We start from the raw sequence: 19,679 nt of genomic DNA, 5'->3' as shown, positions 1-19,679 counted from the left end.
GCTCAAATATATTCAAGAAATGTTTGGGAAGGTTGAACTCATGAAACAATAAAGATTGGAGCATTTTTATAGAAGAAAAAAGCTAAACTAATTGTTGGGGGTTCGACCGGTCGAGATGGGGGTCGACCGATTGAATAGTCATTAGCATTTAATGTTTGGCAAGTGACCGTTGGACCTCGATCGAACCTCGACCATTTGAGGTGTGGGTCAACCGGTTCCTCATCTGGTTGAACAACCATTCTAGAAGAGAGATAATGTTTTTTGCACCCCTCAACTAGTTGAGCTGGTGGTCGACTAGTTATTGTTCACACAATTGACTAGTTGAACTGGGGGTCGACCTACTCCTAGACCGGTTGAGATGGGGGTAGATCGATTCTTTATCCGGTTCAACCGGTTGAGCTGTTTTTGGCTCAACAACTAACTTTTTCAACTTAAAACCTTTTTAAACAAGTTTGAAAAACATTTGCCACAAGATTTTAGTTGAAAATATGAAATCATCCAATTTTAAAATACTTAAAACAAAATAACTCTTGAATGATTTTAATGCATAAGTAAAGAGTGTAATGCATGAAAATCCTAATGCACCAACAACCTTACAAAAAGATCTTATGAAACTTGGGTATTTGAAAAACACTTCTCTTTGAGGTAATCTTCTTCTTCATGATTTTTTCTTGGCTTGATTTGTCTTTGTAATTGCTACTTTGGAAATCGTCTTGCCTAATCACACTTGAAATATAATCATTAGTTTTAAACCTTATTTTGTTATCATTAAAATCGAGATTAACCAAACTTTAGTTTCACACTAGTAAATTCATTCAAGAATCTAGAACATTAAATTTCGCTCGTTCTAGTTTTACTTGATTTATAATCTGCTTACTTAATATTAAAATCAGAAAAAATATAAATACTTGTAGAGGAGAAATAAGAAAAGCATTTTTTTGGTATTGATGGATCTCATTTATAGTTTTAAATTATTATTAATAAGTATGAGATTCATGAATAAATTTGAAAAATTAATCATCGTTCCGTTCAAAGTCTATTTGTCTAGTACAAAAAGATTCATAAACATATAGTTATGTGTAGGGGATAAATAATAAAATTATTTTGCACCAATTGTGAATATGTAGTGGTGATTGAATTATTTTTTGAGTTCTAAATTATTATTTTTTAAATTATTGGACCTGTAACAAATCTAACATACTAAGTGTTCATTGATTTAACTTCTATTTCTCGAGTAAAAGAATTTAAAAGATCATAATTCTATACAGAAGAAAAATAATAAAGTTATTTTAAATAAATTTTTATTCATAAATTTATAGTATAAATTGGTTTCGTATTTAAGTAATTTAAAATTATTTTTAAAAATTATTAAACTCATTAATAAATTTAATACATACATTTTTGCTTCATTTGAAGTCCATTTTCCTAATAATTTTTTTTAAAAACTACAATCATATATAAAGAAAAAAACCAAAAAAGTAAAAAACAATAAGGAAAAAAACTATAGAAAAAAACAAGAGTAAAAGGACAGGGAAATAAAAAATATAGATTTAAAATTAATAAATTACTTTTATATGATACTTTGAATTTATTTTATTTATTTTAATTTCTAAATTATTTTAATTATATTTGAATTATATTTTGATATGAAAATTATTTTTGTGAACTAAATGCAGCGAGCATTATTTACTTTTTTTGTTTGCTTAGTAATTTCGGAAAACTAAACATGGTATATGTAAAATTGCAAACCACACCTTAATAACATGGTAACGGGAGTGGGAGCCCATGGGCCAAACAGTCAGACCAGCCCAAAGTTTTGGGCTGGCCTTCATGGGATGTTTCCACTGAACTTTCGACGGATAAGGCTGTAAGGCTGTGTAGTGCTCTCTCTCACTCATTTCAACTCCACTCTCATGAATTCAATCTCTCTACCCTGGCACTGACTCCTCCCTTCTCAAATCATGGCCTCCAAGGTTCTTCCTCAGGTATTTTTCCATCTCCGTTTCCCTACCTTCCGCTTTCTGTTCGGTTGCTTTGAAAACTGCGGATTAGAATAGAAAATTTGGTTTACAAACTCAGTTTACCCAGCGACCAAATGGAGAATTGAATTACCACTGTTATTGTTGTTGTTGTTGTTGTTGTGTTGTGTTTTTTTTTTTTTGTTTTAATTTTTTATTGTGAAGAATTGGTGGTTGGGTTGTGCAGGCATTGTTCATCACCCCAAGAAGCTCTAATCAATGGCCCCCAAAGAAGCTAGGGCTTTCCACTTTCCCCTCGCCTCGTAGCTCTTCATTGAACCTTAATCGATTATCGACTTCTAGATTTTCGTCGAACTCGTTTGCGTTCCATTTCCGTCCCATTGTTGTGTCTCCGAAGCGGTTCTTTATTGTGAGAGCAGAAGCGGACAATGAGGGTGAATTGGGAGCAGATGAGAACACTGAGGAGGAGGAAACTGTTTCTGAGACTGAGTCCGAAGTGAAATTGGATGCTGAAGATGAAGCGAAGCCGCCGAGAAAACCTCGGGTCAAGCTTGGAGATATAATGGGGGTATTTTCTCTTTGCTCTTGTGTTATTCTCCTTGAATGCTCTCTTTGTTTGCTGACAAGTAGGAGGAAAGAAAATAAAAGATAAGGATAAATTAAGGGCTTATTTGGCAGAGGAAGTGAAAGTGCTTTATTGCTTGTTTGAGTAGATTTTGAATAAAAGGGCAATTGAGGCCTCGGAGAAGGAAAGACCAGTTCCGGACCTTAGAACTGGAGACATTGTGGAAATTAAACTGGTAAATCGTGTTTCTGATTCATTTTTTCCCCCTTTAGATTGTTTTATTTTTCTTCTTTGAAATGAAATTTTTGTGATTTTGTTTATGTGATTGACTTATAGGAAGTCCCAGAAAATAGGCGCAGGTTGTCTATCTATAAAGGTATTGTTATTTCTAAACAAAATGCTGGCATCCACACAACAATCCGAGTTCGGAGGATTATTGCGGGTGTAGGGGTTGAGATCGTATTCCCTGTGTGAGTATTTCATTTCTCATGAATTAATATACAAATTTGCAGTGAGGAGTTTTTTCTGGGATGAATTGGAATCAATAACTATGATTTTTTTTCATCAAATAGCGTCGCATACTAAACTACCTTGTGTAATTTTTTTTTTTTCCTTTTGATTTATTATGACTTGAATTGTATCAGCCAACATTCAGAAAATCAAACTTGCGTATCTGTTGCCATGAATGGCTGATTGTATTTGTAAGACAAACCCAAGGCTGACTATTCATGGATAGACATCAAAATAAATTATTCATGGATATATTATATATAGGTTATTGATGTAAATAATGTAGAGGTTTAAAGCCTATAAAAAATGTGATATCCTATATTGGATAGGAGAAAAAGTTCTTGGTGCTATATGTGTACGAGTTTTTCTTAACCTTGTAAACGTGTTTTAAGGTCGTGAGGGCTCTTTGATTTCAAAGTGAACATATCTACACCATTGAGAGTAGGTCATTATTACATATGGTATTGGAATCAAACCCACATCCCAATGTAGGAGTTTGTTTGCCCCACAAGAGATGTTTGTCTATTTGGTCTTAGAATCATGTGGGACACAATGAGGACGTTATGTCTACATATGGTGATTGTAATATCCCATGTTGGATAAGAGAAAAAGTTTCCGATGCTATATATATGAGCTCATCTTAAGATTATAAACACATTTTAAAATAGTGCTAGGGCCCCTATTGAGCAAGGCTCTTCTTTTGTGAGACTCCCTCAAAATCCACCACTCATTGGTTGTTTTTCATTTTTTTTTTTATTGAGACTGCCTTGAATTCTATTCTTCGTCTTCCTAGTTGCAATACTCTTACTGAACTCAACATGCATTTTAGAGTGCCATGTTGGGGCGACAGGTGTGTCACCAATAATAATGTATCAGGTCCTTTCCTACTTTGTGAGTCCCATTTAGTGCTATCGTTTTATCTTTTAATTGACTTCTTTCTCTCCATGTATAATTTACCTTATTGTTGCAATAATTAATTTTTCTATATGATTATCTTATAGTGGTGTAAATAATTACAATGCAGATCTTTTCATACTATTTGTGCTGTATGGTCTGTGAACTGAGCCTGCTTCTCTGTTCATTGAATGAATTGAATTGAAAGCAGTATTTCTAAAACTCATTAGCATTGTTCGTTTGAGGGGTTAAACTAGCTTGCATAAAGTCTGGCACTGCAGGTGAACCAAATCTCTCTCAACCAATCAGGCCATGATCTGTGCTAAAACTTAGGAATATATGGACAAGTTTGTTATTCACTGAATGCGTTTTCAGTGTTGGTAGAGCCCAAGGGTTGCTTCCGCTTTAGGCCCAGCAAACAAAAAAAGTAGGTTTTTAGTATTACTTTGTGATCAAATATTCCTTTCAGGTCAAGGCTTGCAAAAAATCTGTTATAACCTCATGGGGAGTGGAGGGGTTTTGATCAGACTTAAGTATGCATTTCCTTAGATACTTTGTGTTCCCAACTACTATTTGTCAAATTGCTTTTACTCACTCCTCTCTAAAGAATTAGGGTAAGCTGCTAGTTTGCTACTATTTAGTATCAGTTCCTTTTCCTCCATCTCATCAGCAGCCAAGTGAAGCCCATATAACTAAGTCCTGTTTCTTGCCTCTTTTTTAGTGATGAATAACACAGTGGGCTTTATGAATGAAACCATCGATCATCCTTATCTTAGAACATGAACTTCGAAAAACTAAAAGGATGTACTTCTGATGCACTTGCATGGTTACAAATGTTGGAATTTGATGTTGGTGTAGAATGTTAGTTTTAGACATTCAAAACAAGATATGAACCAATATTCACTGGTAATGAATGATACCCAATGACCTTAAAGAACGGTATAGAATGTGGTAACCTTCAAATATGTATTGCAGAAGGTTGTGGTGTTCATTTTGAAATGTTATATAGCTAGAAACAAAGTGATGCAGAGGCTGTATAGAAATTTCACTTCCTCCAAGAATGTCTTATGCATTGTCCTGTTTCATGTTGTGCTAGGATTATTTTTTATGTTAACTAATATGTGATCTGGTATCATTGTTACAGGTATTCACCAAACATCAAAGAGATAAAGGTAGTTAACCACAGGAAGGTCAGAAGGGCAAGGTTGTACTATCTGAGAGACAAGCTTCCCAGGCTCTCAACTTTCAAATGAAAACCCTCAACACCTGTCTTTTGATTTTCTTGAATCCGGATGTTGTGTTGTACTTCTCCGTGAATTTTTTTTTTCCTTTGAGATGGATATATCTTTAACCTCTTCTTTCCTTCATCATCTGGATTTGCAGTGTTGAGATATATGGAATAAAATAACCTGTAGTCAACTGAAAACACATTTGATAAAAAAAAAAAAAATGTAGTGGAAAACAGATTTTTGGAGAATTTGCTAGAAAAAAAATATTTTTAAGAAATATTTGAAAATACAAAAAGTAGGTTGAGATTATTTCAACATCTCCATCAGATTTATTTTAGAAAATATTAAAAATTATTTTTTGAGAACGGTTTTAAAAATGGTATTATAAGCCCTTACCCTCTATGAAGAATTAAAAATATAAAGATGTCATATCATTTGGAATGAATGGAAGGCAAATTCGCAAACCCACCATTTTTCATGTGTTGTTTGCGTCCAAGCGTCGTACTTCATATCCTTGAAAGTTGAACGAGCTTGCAAACAAACTACTTGAAAAAACCTTTCGTGTTATAGGTAATTTCTTTTGCTTTCTATTTTGAAATGCAAAATGCTGCCTGGCCCTGAACTACGGATGTGTCCTTGTTAAATGATAAGGAACATCTCAATATCCTCAATCCAAAACATAATTTTCAATACCCTTACTTGGTAATTTATTATGTTTAAATAATTTGCACGTATTTAACACTAGTAACGAAATTATTATTCGTTTTTCATTTAATATTTAAAGCTTATTGTTTGATAATGATTTTAGAAAACGCTTTTAGTTTGAATAGTATTTTTAATAAAAAAAAAATTAAAAGTTTTTCTAATTTTTATAACACTTGAAAATTTTTATCATTAAAAATACTAAAAACACTTCTTATAATCACTATCAAACATGAGTTTGACAAAATTGAAGTAATTTTAAAAATATGAAAATCAAGGTAGGAAGGTACATGATGTAATGGGGGAGTTGATGGAAATATATTGGTGAAGATGGAAAGCAAATATTGAAGTTGGCACATAGCAACATGCAATGGCATAGTGCAAGCTACCAGCCAACCTCCATATTTCCTCATCCATATAAGTTGTCATTCATTCATCCACCAGATTCCCACACCAGTTCATCAAACCAAATTTAACTCGATCATTCATGCACCCTGTTGACTCAGTTCCTTCACTTAATCATTAAAACCATTCACCATTCTAAATTGAATAAAAACCAGCCTACAAACAACCCAAAGGAACCAGTAATGCCTGTGACTGACACTTGCTCTTGAATTCTAAGACCTCTTCAAATTCACCCCACCCCACATTTTCATAAGGGTAGCACAATAGTATAGTTGCTACAGATTCTTGATAGACTTGGGAGTTCATACATTAGCTTGCATACCACTGTTACAATCACAATTTCAAAATTTCTTCATGCCCTAATATTCACCAGCAGCAAATGAGTTCATCGATTCTGGACAATGAACTACATCGATTGTGTTAATAAACAATCATTTGAAAATACAAAAGTTTGATCTCTCCCCAACCATGAAATGTTTTGGAAAAAAAAATGGAATAATTTTTTAACTAAAACTATGTCAAGTTTATTTCCTGCCAAAGTGAAGTTCACACCCAACACTCGATGGAATAAAAAATTTAGCATTGAATTTTCAGTGCCACAGCATATATGATTTATTTTACAATGTGGCCTATCCATTTCCTGATTAAATACTACATACATAGGAAGCTTAGCCTACATTCATCCTATTGGCATAATCACAACATGGTAGGAAGGAGTAAAAAGAGAGTTTCCTATTTTCTTTTTCACTTTCAAACCTACAGCTCATAAATTTACAGCAAACCTACAACTAAGAGAAGGGGGTTACCTGCAAATGGGCTTCTGAACTAAAAGATGAATAAACCTCCGCAGAGCTTAATAAGCAAGCTCATTGAGAAACCTTCTCACAGTCACAGGTTTGATCATGGTTTCTCCATGTAAATGGCAGCTAGTTTCAATGTCTAAGCTGTGACTAAGTTGAGCAGCATCGGGGCATCATGGCATTGAAGTGAAGAACTCATGCCTAAGAGCTTCATCTGCATTGATCCTTGATCTTGGGTTCACTGTCAAGCACTTATCAACTAGATCAAAAAGAGAACCTGGGATTGCCCTAAGGAAGTCTGGTCTCTTTGTGTTCACTTTGCACCAACCTCGAAGATCAATAGTTGGCACGAATCGTGCATCAAGGAGGTCCTATGACAAAATGATACAGTTCAGTACATGGCCTCTAATTTATAATTGAATAGATCATTATTAGAAGTGAAAATACCACTGGGAATGAGGATTCCCGATTGTGTAGCTTGGCAACTTCCCATAGAGCTTCATTGCCTCGCAACTTCACAATGTCTCTCATGTTCCTGACGATGACAGCAATTAGTTGGCGAAATGAATTTGAGGATGAAAATAATGTAGTATATACTTTTGGATTATAGGTAAGAATTCTTACTGTTGGTGGTCACCAAAAAAGGGTGTTCTTCCAATCATTAGGTAGAGTAAGGTGACCCCAGCAGACCAGATATCAACCTTGGACCCTTGATGAGAAGATCTGAGCAAAACCTGCATAAGCCGCTGAGCATTAAGCTCCATTTGTTTCACAACATGTAGAGGGGCCCAAATGAAAGCCTAAGGAAACAAAAAGTTATGAATTCTTCGTGCTGATTTTTCTTTTCATTCCTAGTCATTTTGGTTGTTTTTGGACACACCACATTAACGCATGACATAACCATAAAAAACCATTAATTACGAAAAATAAAACTTATCTATCTGTTTGATTGGACAAATAAAGAGTTAAACCATGCACTTTCCAATTATATCAATTTAGAAACCACATCAAGAGGTCCTTGTGCCTAAACCCTCGTTCCTCATGTTCCTTTGCAAGTGTTACCTTAAAGTGTGTCAGGAGATGTAGCTCTACAAATTTGGTAAGTAATTGAAAAATATAATGCTGCAAGCATATCCTGCCTATTTCATGGTGAGGAATTACCTCTACTCCTCCTGGCACAAACACTTGATTTCCTCATTTTGCCAAAACATAAATTTATTTTCAATAAGTATACAATCTTTTGTCAGTTGGATATTTCTGATACCATTTCATGAATCTGTTTTTCTGTGGCAACAAACACAACCTAAATAGCAAAATGAATGCCAATGAATAATGTAAAATCATAGTACAGCATAGTAGCCTGATACATGAAGATCCAGGGATGATATCTAAAAAATTAGGCCAGTAAATGGACAAGTTTCACTGATACATCAGATATTAAAATAAGTGGTATCAGGGACAGCAATGAAGGTGAATAATATAACAAAAAGAACACAAAACTGAGAAATGGCACCTTAGTCAATGGGCCAAGGATGATAATGATAGCCCCGGAAAAATGATTTAGCAAAGATGAATGACATGATTCCACATCACAATGAATGAGAGAGTTCAGAGTGTTTCGTCATATGGGAAACCAAATATTTCATTTGTTTTTTATATAGCACTTGTTACAAGACAATGCTATTGTTTCTCATAACATGCGCTTATCATTTAGATTTCAAGAATGCGATGATTAAGAAAGCCCATATTTTGGAAAGTTAGAACCAATAGCTACCATAGGCAGTCTTGGATATTTCTTCACATGATGCAAGGCTGAAACATGGTGAGCAACAGTTTCTCAAGGCACTGAGAGTCAAAGCACCTTTCAATGATGTGGTACAAAAATGTAACTTTTAAAAATGAGTAATTTTTCACTTCCCAATACATAAATAAAACCAACCCTTTCCTTGTTTGGGGGTGAAAAGCAGCAGCCTTCAATCATCAATTATCACTCTCCATAAAATGAAAAATTCACAATCTACATTGAAAACGTTAAACTAAAACTTGGCCTAAAAGCATAAGCTATTAGGGAATTGACCATCAAAAGATATTGACCTGCACTTAACAGAAAATACACAAACAATATTTTGCAGGCAGTAGGGCTGCCTTATGTATCCACTCTCTCAAGCTTCACATGATCTTCCTAAATAGTCAATATTTCACTGTCATTTTAGTATCCCAATGAGTAATATAACAGATTCTTTTCTCTTGAAAATGGTAATTAATTATTATAATATTTTCTATTATACAAGAATTTGAAATTTTTTATACTAAGCATCTGAAAACTTTCCAGATTGACAACTGATTACAATGCTGCAACAATTTCATTTAGTGTGGGTTAGGATTAGAATGAACAGGGCATAGAAAATAATAATAATAATGCAGTCACTGAAGTGGAAATGATTACAAGTTCTTACCTCAGGTGCCCGGAAGCCCTTGGTTCCAACGCAAGGGCCCTCTCTCTTTTGCTTTCCATCTCCTGGGAATAAATTAAATGTGATTGATCCTAGAAGAAAAGATAGATTTATCAACCCAAATCATCCAAGTTATTTAGGCAGTATACCTTTGTTCTTTAATAATCCAGCACCAGCAACAGCGATTCCCGCTGCATGGAGAGGCATTGGAGAAATATAAACAAATTTCTTGTCCACTTTTTCCTCTTCTCCAGGAGGGGCAGCAACCCTTTTTCTCTTAGAAGCTGGACCTCTTGATGATTCATGATTTGGATTCTGCATTGCTTCCTGTGCCAGGCTGATCAGCTCCTTCCTTCCTTGGCATGGCAGGGGTTCCCTTAGCTTTTCTGACAAAGAAGTCCTAGCACTTGTATTATCCTTTGCTGAGGTTATCCCTGAGCCATCTGCACCTTGGCTTTTGATTATATTCTGGCTGCCCATGTCAATATAGGCCTTCATTTGGCCTACCGGCTTCTTTTTCATGTTCTTAGGTTCTAGAGTTAACTTGGAGCCTTTCATTGGGTACCAATTGTCTGTCTCCAAAGATTTAGTACTCTGAATCTTCCTACTTTTGGTAGGAGGTACAGAATTAGGGTGAGTTACTGTCACCTGATTGAAGCTTAAGCTGTGTGCCTCCTTTGGTTTGCCTATAAAATATACAAAGTAGTTTATTAATTCACTCTTTTTAGTCAAATGAAAGTAAAACCACAAAAAAAGAAAAAAAAAGAAAAAAAAAGAAAAATGATAAATGATAAAGCAAATCACAATGATTAGCACATACAACTCGTAGTAAGGAAACAAGAAAAACTATGATACTCAACCTTGAAACTAACAAGGGGCTAAAAGATAAGGCACAAGATGTTCATAATAGCAAAGGAAAGGGGTTTAAGAAGATGCTTAAGCAGGCAAACTTGTTCTTATTCATAAAATTTAATTTCATGAACCATTTATGTTAGACATTGGAATTTGGATCAAATAATGTTTTAATGAATTAATAAGATGATGACATGGAAGTCAATTTCTGCACTCATGGAGAAGTTATTAGGAGTCAGTTTGTTAATGTGTGTGTTAAAAAAGAAACTGATAGAAGTGCAGTAGAGTTTTTTGATTCAGAGTTTCCAATTACAGTTAGAGAAATGGGTGTTTTTTAAATCTCTAGGAAACACTGGAGGACAAAAACTTTATACAATTCTAGTTTAATAATGGAATAAGTGATGTAGTCCTGCCAGTGGATGTAGGGGATTTCCTGAGCCATGTAAATTATTTGCGTCTCATATGTGCTTGTTTTGTTGTTTCAAGCAATTCTCATTCTTTCTCAATATACTTGCTAATATTTTCTGTGTTATTACTACTTTGTTCATTACAAAGTAATAGGCAGAACAGCAAATTCTTAAAGTGAATGCAATATTGCTCTCTATATTGGATTGTGCCAAAAACACAATTTAAGTACAGACTTGGATTGGAATGGAAGCTTACTTATGGTCCCATACTTTTGGCAAAGATCCTGCAAAAACGGCAATGAATGCATCAAATCATAGTACGTAAAAAAATATTATGAAGGAAAACTCAAAAGAAATGCAATTTACTGATAGAAGTGTCACTAACCATGGCGAGATTGAAATCAATTAGATAACCCTTATTGACCTTGCGAGAAAACAGGAAGTTGCCAGGTTTAACATCTCTATGAACAATCCCCTGCAAATCCAAGATAATAATAAATATGATGACTATAAGGCCCATAATTTTGGAAGGAGAATACTAATCCACATAGAACATATAAACCCCTTTGTGTGGTTACCTTCCTATGTAGACTTGCCAGTGCTCTGAACATGCAATAGGCATACCACTGGAGCTGAAAAATATCTATTTCCCTCTTCAACACCTAAGAGTAGAAGCAAAAATGATATCTAAAATAAGAAACAAAAAGAAAAAGGGGGAAAAGGAGATTTAAACAAAAAATAATAAAATGCCCAATTATTACCTCAGGCCGGTCATGATCAATATGCTCCAGAACACAGTAGTCCTGATTTCCAATCTTGAAGGATCCTTCATATTTTATTATGAAGTTCTTACCCCTGAATTAGAATTTTGTCACAGATTAAACATTACAACTAAAACATAAGAAGACTTTCAAAAGCAATGAACTTCCATACTATCCTCACCCAAATCGCTCCAGCATTCTCAGCTCATTGTTTACATGGTGTCTATGAGCATTTTCATGTGGACCTGCAGAGTCATACATGTATATGTACATCAAGCAAACATTAGACACATGATAATGTGTTAACATGCGTCCAGAATGAAAACATGGTAACAATTTGTGAAGCCATCTAAATGGTAATTGCTGCCATAAAAGATGAAATATGAGTGAAAACACCAGAAGCTCCAAGAGATGTTAAAATGATACAATAACAATGTGTTTTCCACATCCCATTTAAGTCTATACATATCCAAACTACTAAATCTAACCTCCACAACAATGGAACCAGTCACTAGTTGGGTTGGTTCAATTTAATCTTCCCATCAATTCAGTGTAAACAATGTTTTACTCAATGAAGGTTTTACGAATCATGCACTCAAATGCATAATTACTAAAATTTTGTGAGCAAAAATTTGAATCTAATGAATCAAATATCAATTGAAATTCACCTGAGTCACAAGTCCAAATTCTTTTTGAGAAAATCTATCCCTTTAATGTGAATCTTACAACATTTGGAATTTTAAATTGAACCACATCTACAATTTGGGTAGAAAGTAAGTAACAAGGAAAGAAACTCCTGAAATAACTACTTTTGATTTACAGGCTCAAACTAAATTATCTAAATCCCCTCTTGGAACATCAATTAATGCATCTTGCTCAAAAACAAACAAACCAACTGTCATTCTTGTGATTCCTGCTCTAATACTCCATATGGAAATCCCACAACAGCCAAACCTTTCATAGGATTTCAAGTTTTGATTTCTTTTTGAATGAAAACTAAGCATAAGGATGCATATATAACATCTTTTTGTAACACTGAATAAAAGCACATTCAGAAAGGCATGAATAATTGCATTTCCTAGATAGTGACAACTCAGTTTACACTGTTAAAGAGTGAAGCTCTCATTAGATTGCTGATAAAACCAGTCTTCCTAGGATTCACAATTTCCAGTCTTCCTATTTTGGAACTGTTAAAGGGTGCAGCTCTCAGTAGATTGCTGATAACACCAGTCTTCCTAGGATTCACAATTTCCAGTCTTCCTATTTTGGTACTGAATTATGTTCATAGATCCAGGAGCCAGATTATTACTACAACACATTACTAACTTGCTTAAACTCAGATTCAGCGATTAGGGCAGGCAGCAGCACAACACATAAAACTATTATTTCCCGTACATTTTATGGCAAATGTCATTCCATCGGTCTTTCTCCTTGCCTTGTAAACTGTGCCATAACCACCTGCATATTTTGGTAGAAAGGAACATGATCAATAACCTGGGCCATGATGGATGACTTCATGATGAAGTTGCTGGAAATTATGTAATAAAAAGTTCAGTACCTGAACCTTCTTCCTCCTCTACAATGAAAGCATCAAATTTTGGCAGAATTTTTGGCTCAAATTGATTCTGCAAAGCACGTATTAACAACCCTCAGTAAATAAACCAGAAGTTTATCAGCAATAAACAACTTAATATGCAAATGAAGCAAAAACCCGACAAGAAAGAAACAAATTATTAACCAACAGGTACGACATATGATGCACGGGCATAGCAGTGAAGAATGTTACCTTGGAAGAAATAGAAAAGGAATTCTCCCCCTTTTCTTTGATACATACGGGATTGTTTTGCTTTAACTTCCGTTTCTTATGATTGGTTTTAGATTGCTGCTTCTCTTCTGAAATCTCAACAGCCCTACTATACTTTGATGACTTGCTGAGAGCTGGCAATCTTGGAGTCAATGCATCCCTGTGAACCATCTTCATGTTGGCAGAGGACTTAGTTAGCTGTTTCTGAGAAATGGAAGGCTCAGCTGCTGGAAGCAGAGCCTGGCTCTTCTCATGTATGGTTGTTGGCTCTCTGTCCAACACTGGTGTCACATCATTATTGTTCATCATGTTCATGCTTCTGAAGACATTTCTAAGCATTGTATCCATTGGAGCAGTACTAAATGACAGGAAAAGATGATTCATTTCTTCCTCAGTGTGTCCAGGATCCTTTGAAGATTTCCCCCCCTTTCCTTCATCGATTTTTACATTTTCAACCATTTCGAGATTTGTAACTGCACTCGCTTGATTCACATTTTTGGCTGGTGAAGTACTTGTATTTTTTTCTGAACAATGTGCGTCATTGAAGTTTATCTCACCCGTTGGAGCTTCATTCCACACAACTGGATTTTCCATTATACAAGTTAGAGGGGCTGGTTTTGGATCATGCTCACACACAGCAATTCCTTTTACTACTATTGGATGTGGTGTATCTGAAGAAGTGTTAATGTTGATAAATCTAGGAAGACATTCTGGTGTATATACATATCTTTGCATCTTATCATTCACAAATTTATTTGTCATTTTTTTAGCCTTTCCTTGTTCGATGTTCTCGAGTCCATAACCGGATGATTCAGCTTCAGAATTTGCAGGGGCCATGAGTTTACATGAAATCCTAAATTTAGATGTCATGTCTGACATGTCCCCTAGTGGCATACTCATGCTTGTGCTTCTGTCATTGGCTTCACAAACATGTACCTGCATGACTGACTGATATATTCAACAAACTAACAGAAACCCCAATTGGCTACGTTGCATGTTAAATTATACAGAATAAGAATGCTGATCAGGACCAGAATCAGTGAGGTCGTTAGTTAAAAGGAAATTTTAAAGAAAAAAAGATGGAAAAGATGATTAGACAATACCACGCCGTATATTTGTCACAGCTTGCCTATGAATAACCATTGCACTGGTGGAATTCTCAAGAAATTTTAAATACCTATACAAGAGAAGCATAAGAACTGGGCTAAAAGTATAGGTAATACTCGGATCCTTCAATTTCACCTAACGTACCTATATCAACATGACATGACATGCGTGTGGGTGTGAGATCCTTGTGGGACACTCCTATTTTACTTTGGGTATGGCTATTTGATTTTTTTCACTGATATCATTTTATTCTTTCAACTTTGTTAGTAATAATTACATTAGAGAAAAAGAAGAGCTACCTCAAAAGTGAATTTTTGTAAGAATATTTCGATTATGTTTGGGTCCTAAAAAGTACTAAGGAAAGAAAAATAATGTTAAAGAAAATGATTTTCTAGTGTTTGATTGTATTATAGAAAATATCAAAGAAAATCAAATATAATTAAAATTAATTCAAAATTTACGCATTTTTAAATTATTTAACTTTCATATAAATGGATTAAAATAAGTGAAATGAATTTAAAATAGAATATATAAGTAATTTGACTTTAAATTTATTTTTATTTTCCTTTACTTATTTTTTTTACTTCTAGTTTTCCTCTCCGTTTTTCCTCACATTTTATGGGAATCAAACATAACCTCAGGGATACGAGGAAAAAAAGGATTAGAGGAAAAAAATAGGAGCTTCTAAAAAGGATATCTTAACTTCCAATTTATTGTAATTGATTTTTTTTTTTTCTTAGACAATCGATTTTTCTAAAAGCTTAAACTTGTAGGATTTAGACCTACAATGTATATCATGGAATTTAACACCTTCTTTGACATGCTACCCCCATGTAGAGAGATGCACAGGTCCGTAGGCAAAATTAGGGTAATAAATATTATGTGGTGAGGCTCCAATAGATGACCTACCACCAAACAAGGATCCAATGCCAAGTTAGACAACCAATTTCATAAATTTTAACTCATTAATCTGATACATATAACCAACTATAATTTTCCTCTCAATTCAAGAATCTCAGTCCTGGATGACACGGAATTATTGCAATGCAAACAAGAGCAATTTAATAAGGCATCAAGTTGCAACATTAGTGGAAGAAATTAAATAACTACAAGCCAAATTATACCTCGGTACAAGCATCATGGATTCTGCTCTGTGACGGCAAAGCCATTACGTCTTCCTCGCATTCTGCAGAATTTCACCATAATTATTACTGAACCAAAATCAATATTCCAACTAAATTAAAAATAAAAATAAAAATAATCACTCATTTTACCCTTTGCAGATGACAAGAATAATCTTCTCTTTGAAAACGGAACTAGATCAGAATGCACTGTAAATTCCTTTCGTTTCCAAAAATACTTTCTCACATCACCATTCGAAAATCGTTTGGGCATAAAAGTATGAACAGAATTCGAAGTGAGTGCAAATTGTAGAGCCACCAGGGAAGGCGTAACGAAGAGATCAGTGGTTAAAAAGAGAGGGGAGTGAGGGATGGAACAGAGTAACTGGACGAGTTGAGGCGAGGCCGGGAACGACGTGCACCGAGCGGCGAGCTCTGGAGGGCGAGCCGGGCGGCCGATTGTGAGGAGAAGAGATAAGAGGTGCCAGGCCTTCTGCGACTGAGTTGAGGTTCGGATGCTGAGTTGTGAGTCTGTCAGGTTAGTGATCATGGCGAGAATGAGGAGAAGTTGGGTTCAGAACTTCAGATCTGGGGTAGGAAGAGAGATTAGGGTTTGAGAGTAGATGTTAGAAATGGAGGCGGGAATTTTTTTTCATGGGGATTTCGAACTGGCACGTGTGGATTTCCCGCCATTTTTAATTTTCTTTTTGGATATTATACATCTATGTATTAAAAATAAAAAATATATTTATAATTAAAAATAAATTTAAAAATAAATATTTTTTAATAAATATATGAATATTAATAATATAATAAAATAATAAATTATATTTTTACTAAAAATACATCATGTTATTATCATCACAATAGTCTATATTTTCTTATTTTTAACTATTTGGTGATGAAATTAGAACCTCTTTTAAGAATGTTTGATTCACATAAATAAATAGTATATTTCATTCATTTTTCATATTTGGATAATTCAAATGTTTCATATATAAGTGAAATTCCGATTATTTTATATAAGATGTATTTTTTATTGGTTTCATGAAACTTATTTAAATAAAAACTTTTTCAAAAAATAAAAACAAAAAACTTGTTAATATAAGTTGTTTTTAAAAATAATATTTTATTTTGATTTTGTAGAAAAATTATAAATTGAATTTATACAATATACTTTCAAGTCTTATTAAAAATAAAAATAATTTTGTAATCACAAATAAATAGTTTTAATAAAATATGAATAATACTATTCTAATAAAATCATGAATTATATTTTTATTAATATTATAAAAATATGGATATTAAGATCTTCATAAAAGTATAATTAATTCATTTTATTAAAAAATAACCAATAATTTAAAATTAATAATTTCAAATACTATTTTATTTTAAATGAATTTAAAATCAAATAAAGTTTTATTTTTTAAGGTACAAATGAGCCAAGTCTTTCATCACACACACACATATATATTTAGTACTCAATTACAGATATTGTATTCTAAATTTTTTTATTTAATTTTTAATTAATTAATCAAAATTTTAAATTTTAAATTATTTAAAAAAATTATAATATTCATTAAAAAATTTAAAATATTAATTATATCTAATTTATTTTAGAATCTATTCCATTAACAATAAAATTTATAAAATATAATTGTGTAAGGGAGAAATAATAAAAGATCAACTTATAATGTATTGTTTTTGTCCATCTTTTTTGCCATATATATATATATATAATTATTAGACTCATTAATAAATTCAATATAAATTTTTGTTTAATTTAAAATTCATTTCTTTAATGAAAAATAGAAAAAAAAATATGTATCTATACAAAATCAAAATAATAATAATTCTAAATTAATTTTGTCTATGAATAAGTTTTAAATTATTTTTAAAAATTAAATGATTTTACTATTATTATAATTTTAAATTAGGCAAACACAAACATGATTTGGCTTGGATTACACTTATTTGGAAATTACTCATCTTTTTTAGTCAATTTAATTTGAATTTTACAATAACGGTATAATAGTTTAAAATAATAATAATAATAATTATAAACTACAATAGTAGTAGAGAAAATATTTCAAAATTTATTGTAATTTTTGCCAACTAAGAAATGATTATTTGATTTGAAGTAAATCTAGTCTCTTGTAGAGATATTTCTAAAAAATTATTAAAAAAATAAATCCAAACAAAAATAGTACGAGATGATTTCTTTTTTAGTGTGTGTGTGTTTTTTTTAATTATAAGCAAAAAAAGTATTTTAAAAAGACGATTTCTAAAAATTCTTCAATTTTTTTTTTTTAAATTACTAAGCTAAAGTAGTTTGAAAGTATGATTATTATTATTATTAAAAAAATTATAGGTAATAGGCAAAAAATGTTTCTCGATGAGACATTTTTTTTTTAATCCAAGCAAAATTGTATTATTAGTTTAAAATATAATTAAAATTGGATCACAATTATTTTCAAGGAAATTATTTTTTTGGAAGAAACGATTTTATGGACCTAGCATTGTACTATTAGTTTAAAATATAATTAAATTTGGATCGCAATTTAGAGGTATGACAAGATATTGTCCTTAAAGTAGGTTTGCCCTTCTCAAAGATGAACTCGATGTTGATGGGTAATCGGCGTCCTACCTCTAGGATACAACATTCAAGACCTTACCTTAGGTGCACTCCCATGGTGAGGTGTATAGTACAACTTGTTTGAAATTTGCTTTAGATAAATGAATGTAGATTAATTGGAATAGTAAATATATGATTGCAGTGGAATGATTTTCGTGAATGGTAGTAGCAAATCAACCTAGGTATGGAGTGGATGCAGCAACAATCATGACATAACAATAGAAAATGATGCAACAAAAATAATGGATGCAACACCAATGTTGCAACAATGATGCACGAAGTCCTTTGGCCTATGGTTGTTGTAAGTAACTAAAGGTGTTGTAGTATAGGAGTAGCAACAAGATGCAAAAAGAAGCGAAGCAGAGTGCAAGAACATATGTAGTAGAAAGTTTGGCTACAATAGTAGAAGAGAGCACCAGGCTACAGGGAAAACTGAGTGTAGGGGAAAACCAGAGAGAACACTTCATTAGGAGAGAGAGTACAAAAGAGAGGAATGGTATCAAAACTCTTATGGGGCTGCCTTTTTTAGCTAGGCAGAGGAGTCTAATAGAATCTAACGGGAGTCTCTAAGAACTGTTGCAAAACCATAACTATTTTAAAATAATAATAATAATAATAAACCACATTGGCTCATGAGCCAAGGTGTCGTCCTTTATCCTTGAAGCAACAGTAGTTAACAAAAGGTTTGACATGTTCTTTCACATCTTCTTTAACCCTTTCTCTGAAGAAAGAAGTGGGAAAAAAAAAAAAAAAATCAAACAACAATTTTCACCCTCCCCCATTTAGTTGTTGAGAAACAAAGAAAACAGGACCAAACAAGTTTTCTTTTTCTTGAACCCCACAATTTGAGACCATGCAGCTGTATTCAAACATTTGGTTTCCCCGATTCCCTACGCTTTCTTACCAACCAAACACGACCTAGGCCTTGTAACTTATTGATTGTTATTCATGGTGAGATACCGTACAAAATGATGGATTTCTTCCAACTTGAGAGATGGGTGAATAAAGCAATATACCAAGAAACCAAGAAATGAATGCATTCAGTATCAGAAAGATTACGAAGAAAGAAAAGAAAAGAAAAATCAAGAAAGAACTGAAGATTCTTCTTATTGGCATAACCCTTACGATTGCATGGGCCTGAAGAAGTTGAAGTTGGAAATTGCGATACTCCAAGTTGTCTTTAATGGTCATGCATTCAGCCGCTACCACCATGAAGTGTTGGGGGGGATTCGATGCAAATGATGGAAATTCATTTTCTCTCTCTCTCTCACTAGTTATCTTGAGTTTGGCTTCTCTATACTTGTGAGTCTTCTGTTGAAGAAGTGAAAAAGATTGCAAGAACCTATGTAGTAGAAAGTTTGGTTACAACAATAGAAGAGAGCACCAGGATACAAGGAAAACTGAGTATAGGGGAAAACCAGAGAGAATACTTCATTAGGAGAGAGAGTACAAAAG

The 19,679-nt window shown here is 33.3% G+C and overlaps 2 protein-coding genes across 2 annotated transcripts; one reads left to right on the top strand and one right to left on the bottom strand.

Annotated features, from left to right (window-relative positions):
• The first annotated feature begins 1,878 nt into the window (after window positions 1-1,878).
• LOC117926629 (50S ribosomal protein L19-2, chloroplastic-like) lies at window positions 1,879-5,367 on the top strand. Its single transcript, XM_034845841.1, has 5 exons — window positions 1,879-1,985; window positions 2,206-2,547; window positions 2,693-2,779; window positions 2,881-3,014; window positions 5,093-5,367. Exons 1-5 carry the CDS (start codon window positions 1,962-1,964, stop codon window positions 5,199-5,201), a joined length of 696 nt encoding a protein of 231 aa, XP_034701732.1. The 5' UTR covers window positions 1,879-1,961; the 3' UTR covers window positions 5,202-5,367.
• Window positions 5,368-6,843: 1,476 nt separating this feature from the next.
• On the bottom strand, window positions 6,844-16,191 carry LOC117918078 (probable serine/threonine-protein kinase pkgA). Its single transcript, XM_034834626.1, has 15 exons — window positions 15,743-16,191; window positions 15,593-15,654; window positions 13,344-14,297; window positions 13,116-13,182; window positions 12,953-13,015; window positions 11,739-11,802; window positions 11,558-11,651; window positions 11,375-11,458; window positions 11,182-11,271; window positions 11,053-11,080; window positions 9,687-10,223; window positions 9,541-9,602; window positions 7,709-7,818; window positions 7,532-7,619; window positions 6,844-7,455 (listed from the first exon to the last, which is right to left on the bottom strand). Exons 1-15 carry the CDS (start codon window positions 16,137-16,139, stop codon window positions 7,258-7,260), a joined length of 2,898 nt encoding a protein of 965 aa, XP_034690517.1. The 5' UTR covers window positions 16,140-16,191; the 3' UTR covers window positions 6,844-7,257.
• Window positions 16,192-19,679: the final 3,488 nt, after the last annotated feature.

Source organism: Vitis riparia, chromosome 1 (assembly GCF_004353265.1).
Source record: "Vitis riparia cultivar Riparia Gloire de Montpellier isolate 1030 chromosome 1, EGFV_Vit.rip_1.0, whole genome shotgun sequence".
NCBI classification, from domain to species: Eukaryota; Viridiplantae; Streptophyta; class Magnoliopsida; order Vitales; family Vitaceae; genus Vitis; species Vitis riparia.
This window is presented reverse-complemented; position numbering and strand designations above follow the sequence as displayed.

What these genes read in the sequence shown, in the direction of transcription:
- LOC117926629 (XM_034845841.1), top strand. Translation starts at nt 1,962, where the DNA reads ATGGCCTCCAAGGTTCTTCCTCAG. An exon ending in AGCTTGGAGATATAATGGGG is followed by an intron (nt 2,548 to 2,692) that starts GTATTTTCTCTT and finishes TTGTTTGAGTAG; the next exon opens with ATTTTGAATAAAAGGGCAAT. An exon ending in ACATTGTGGAAATTAAACTG is followed by an intron (nt 2,780 to 2,880) that starts GTAAATCGTGTT and finishes ATTGACTTATAG; the next exon opens with GAAGTCCCAGAAAATAGGCG.
- LOC117918078 (XM_034834626.1), bottom strand. Translation starts at nt 16,139, where the DNA reads ATGATCACTAACCTGACAGACTCACAACTCAGCATCCGAACCTCAACT. An exon ending in TCCATGATGCTTGTACCGAG is followed by an intron (nt 14,298 to 15,592) that starts GTATAATTTGGC and finishes TCAGTCATGCAG; the next exon opens with GTACATGTTTGTGAAGCCAA. An exon ending in AGAGGAGGAAGAAGGTTCAG is followed by an intron (nt 13,016 to 13,115) that starts GTACTGAACTTT and finishes CAAAATATGCAG; the next exon opens with GTGGTTATGGCACAGTTTAC.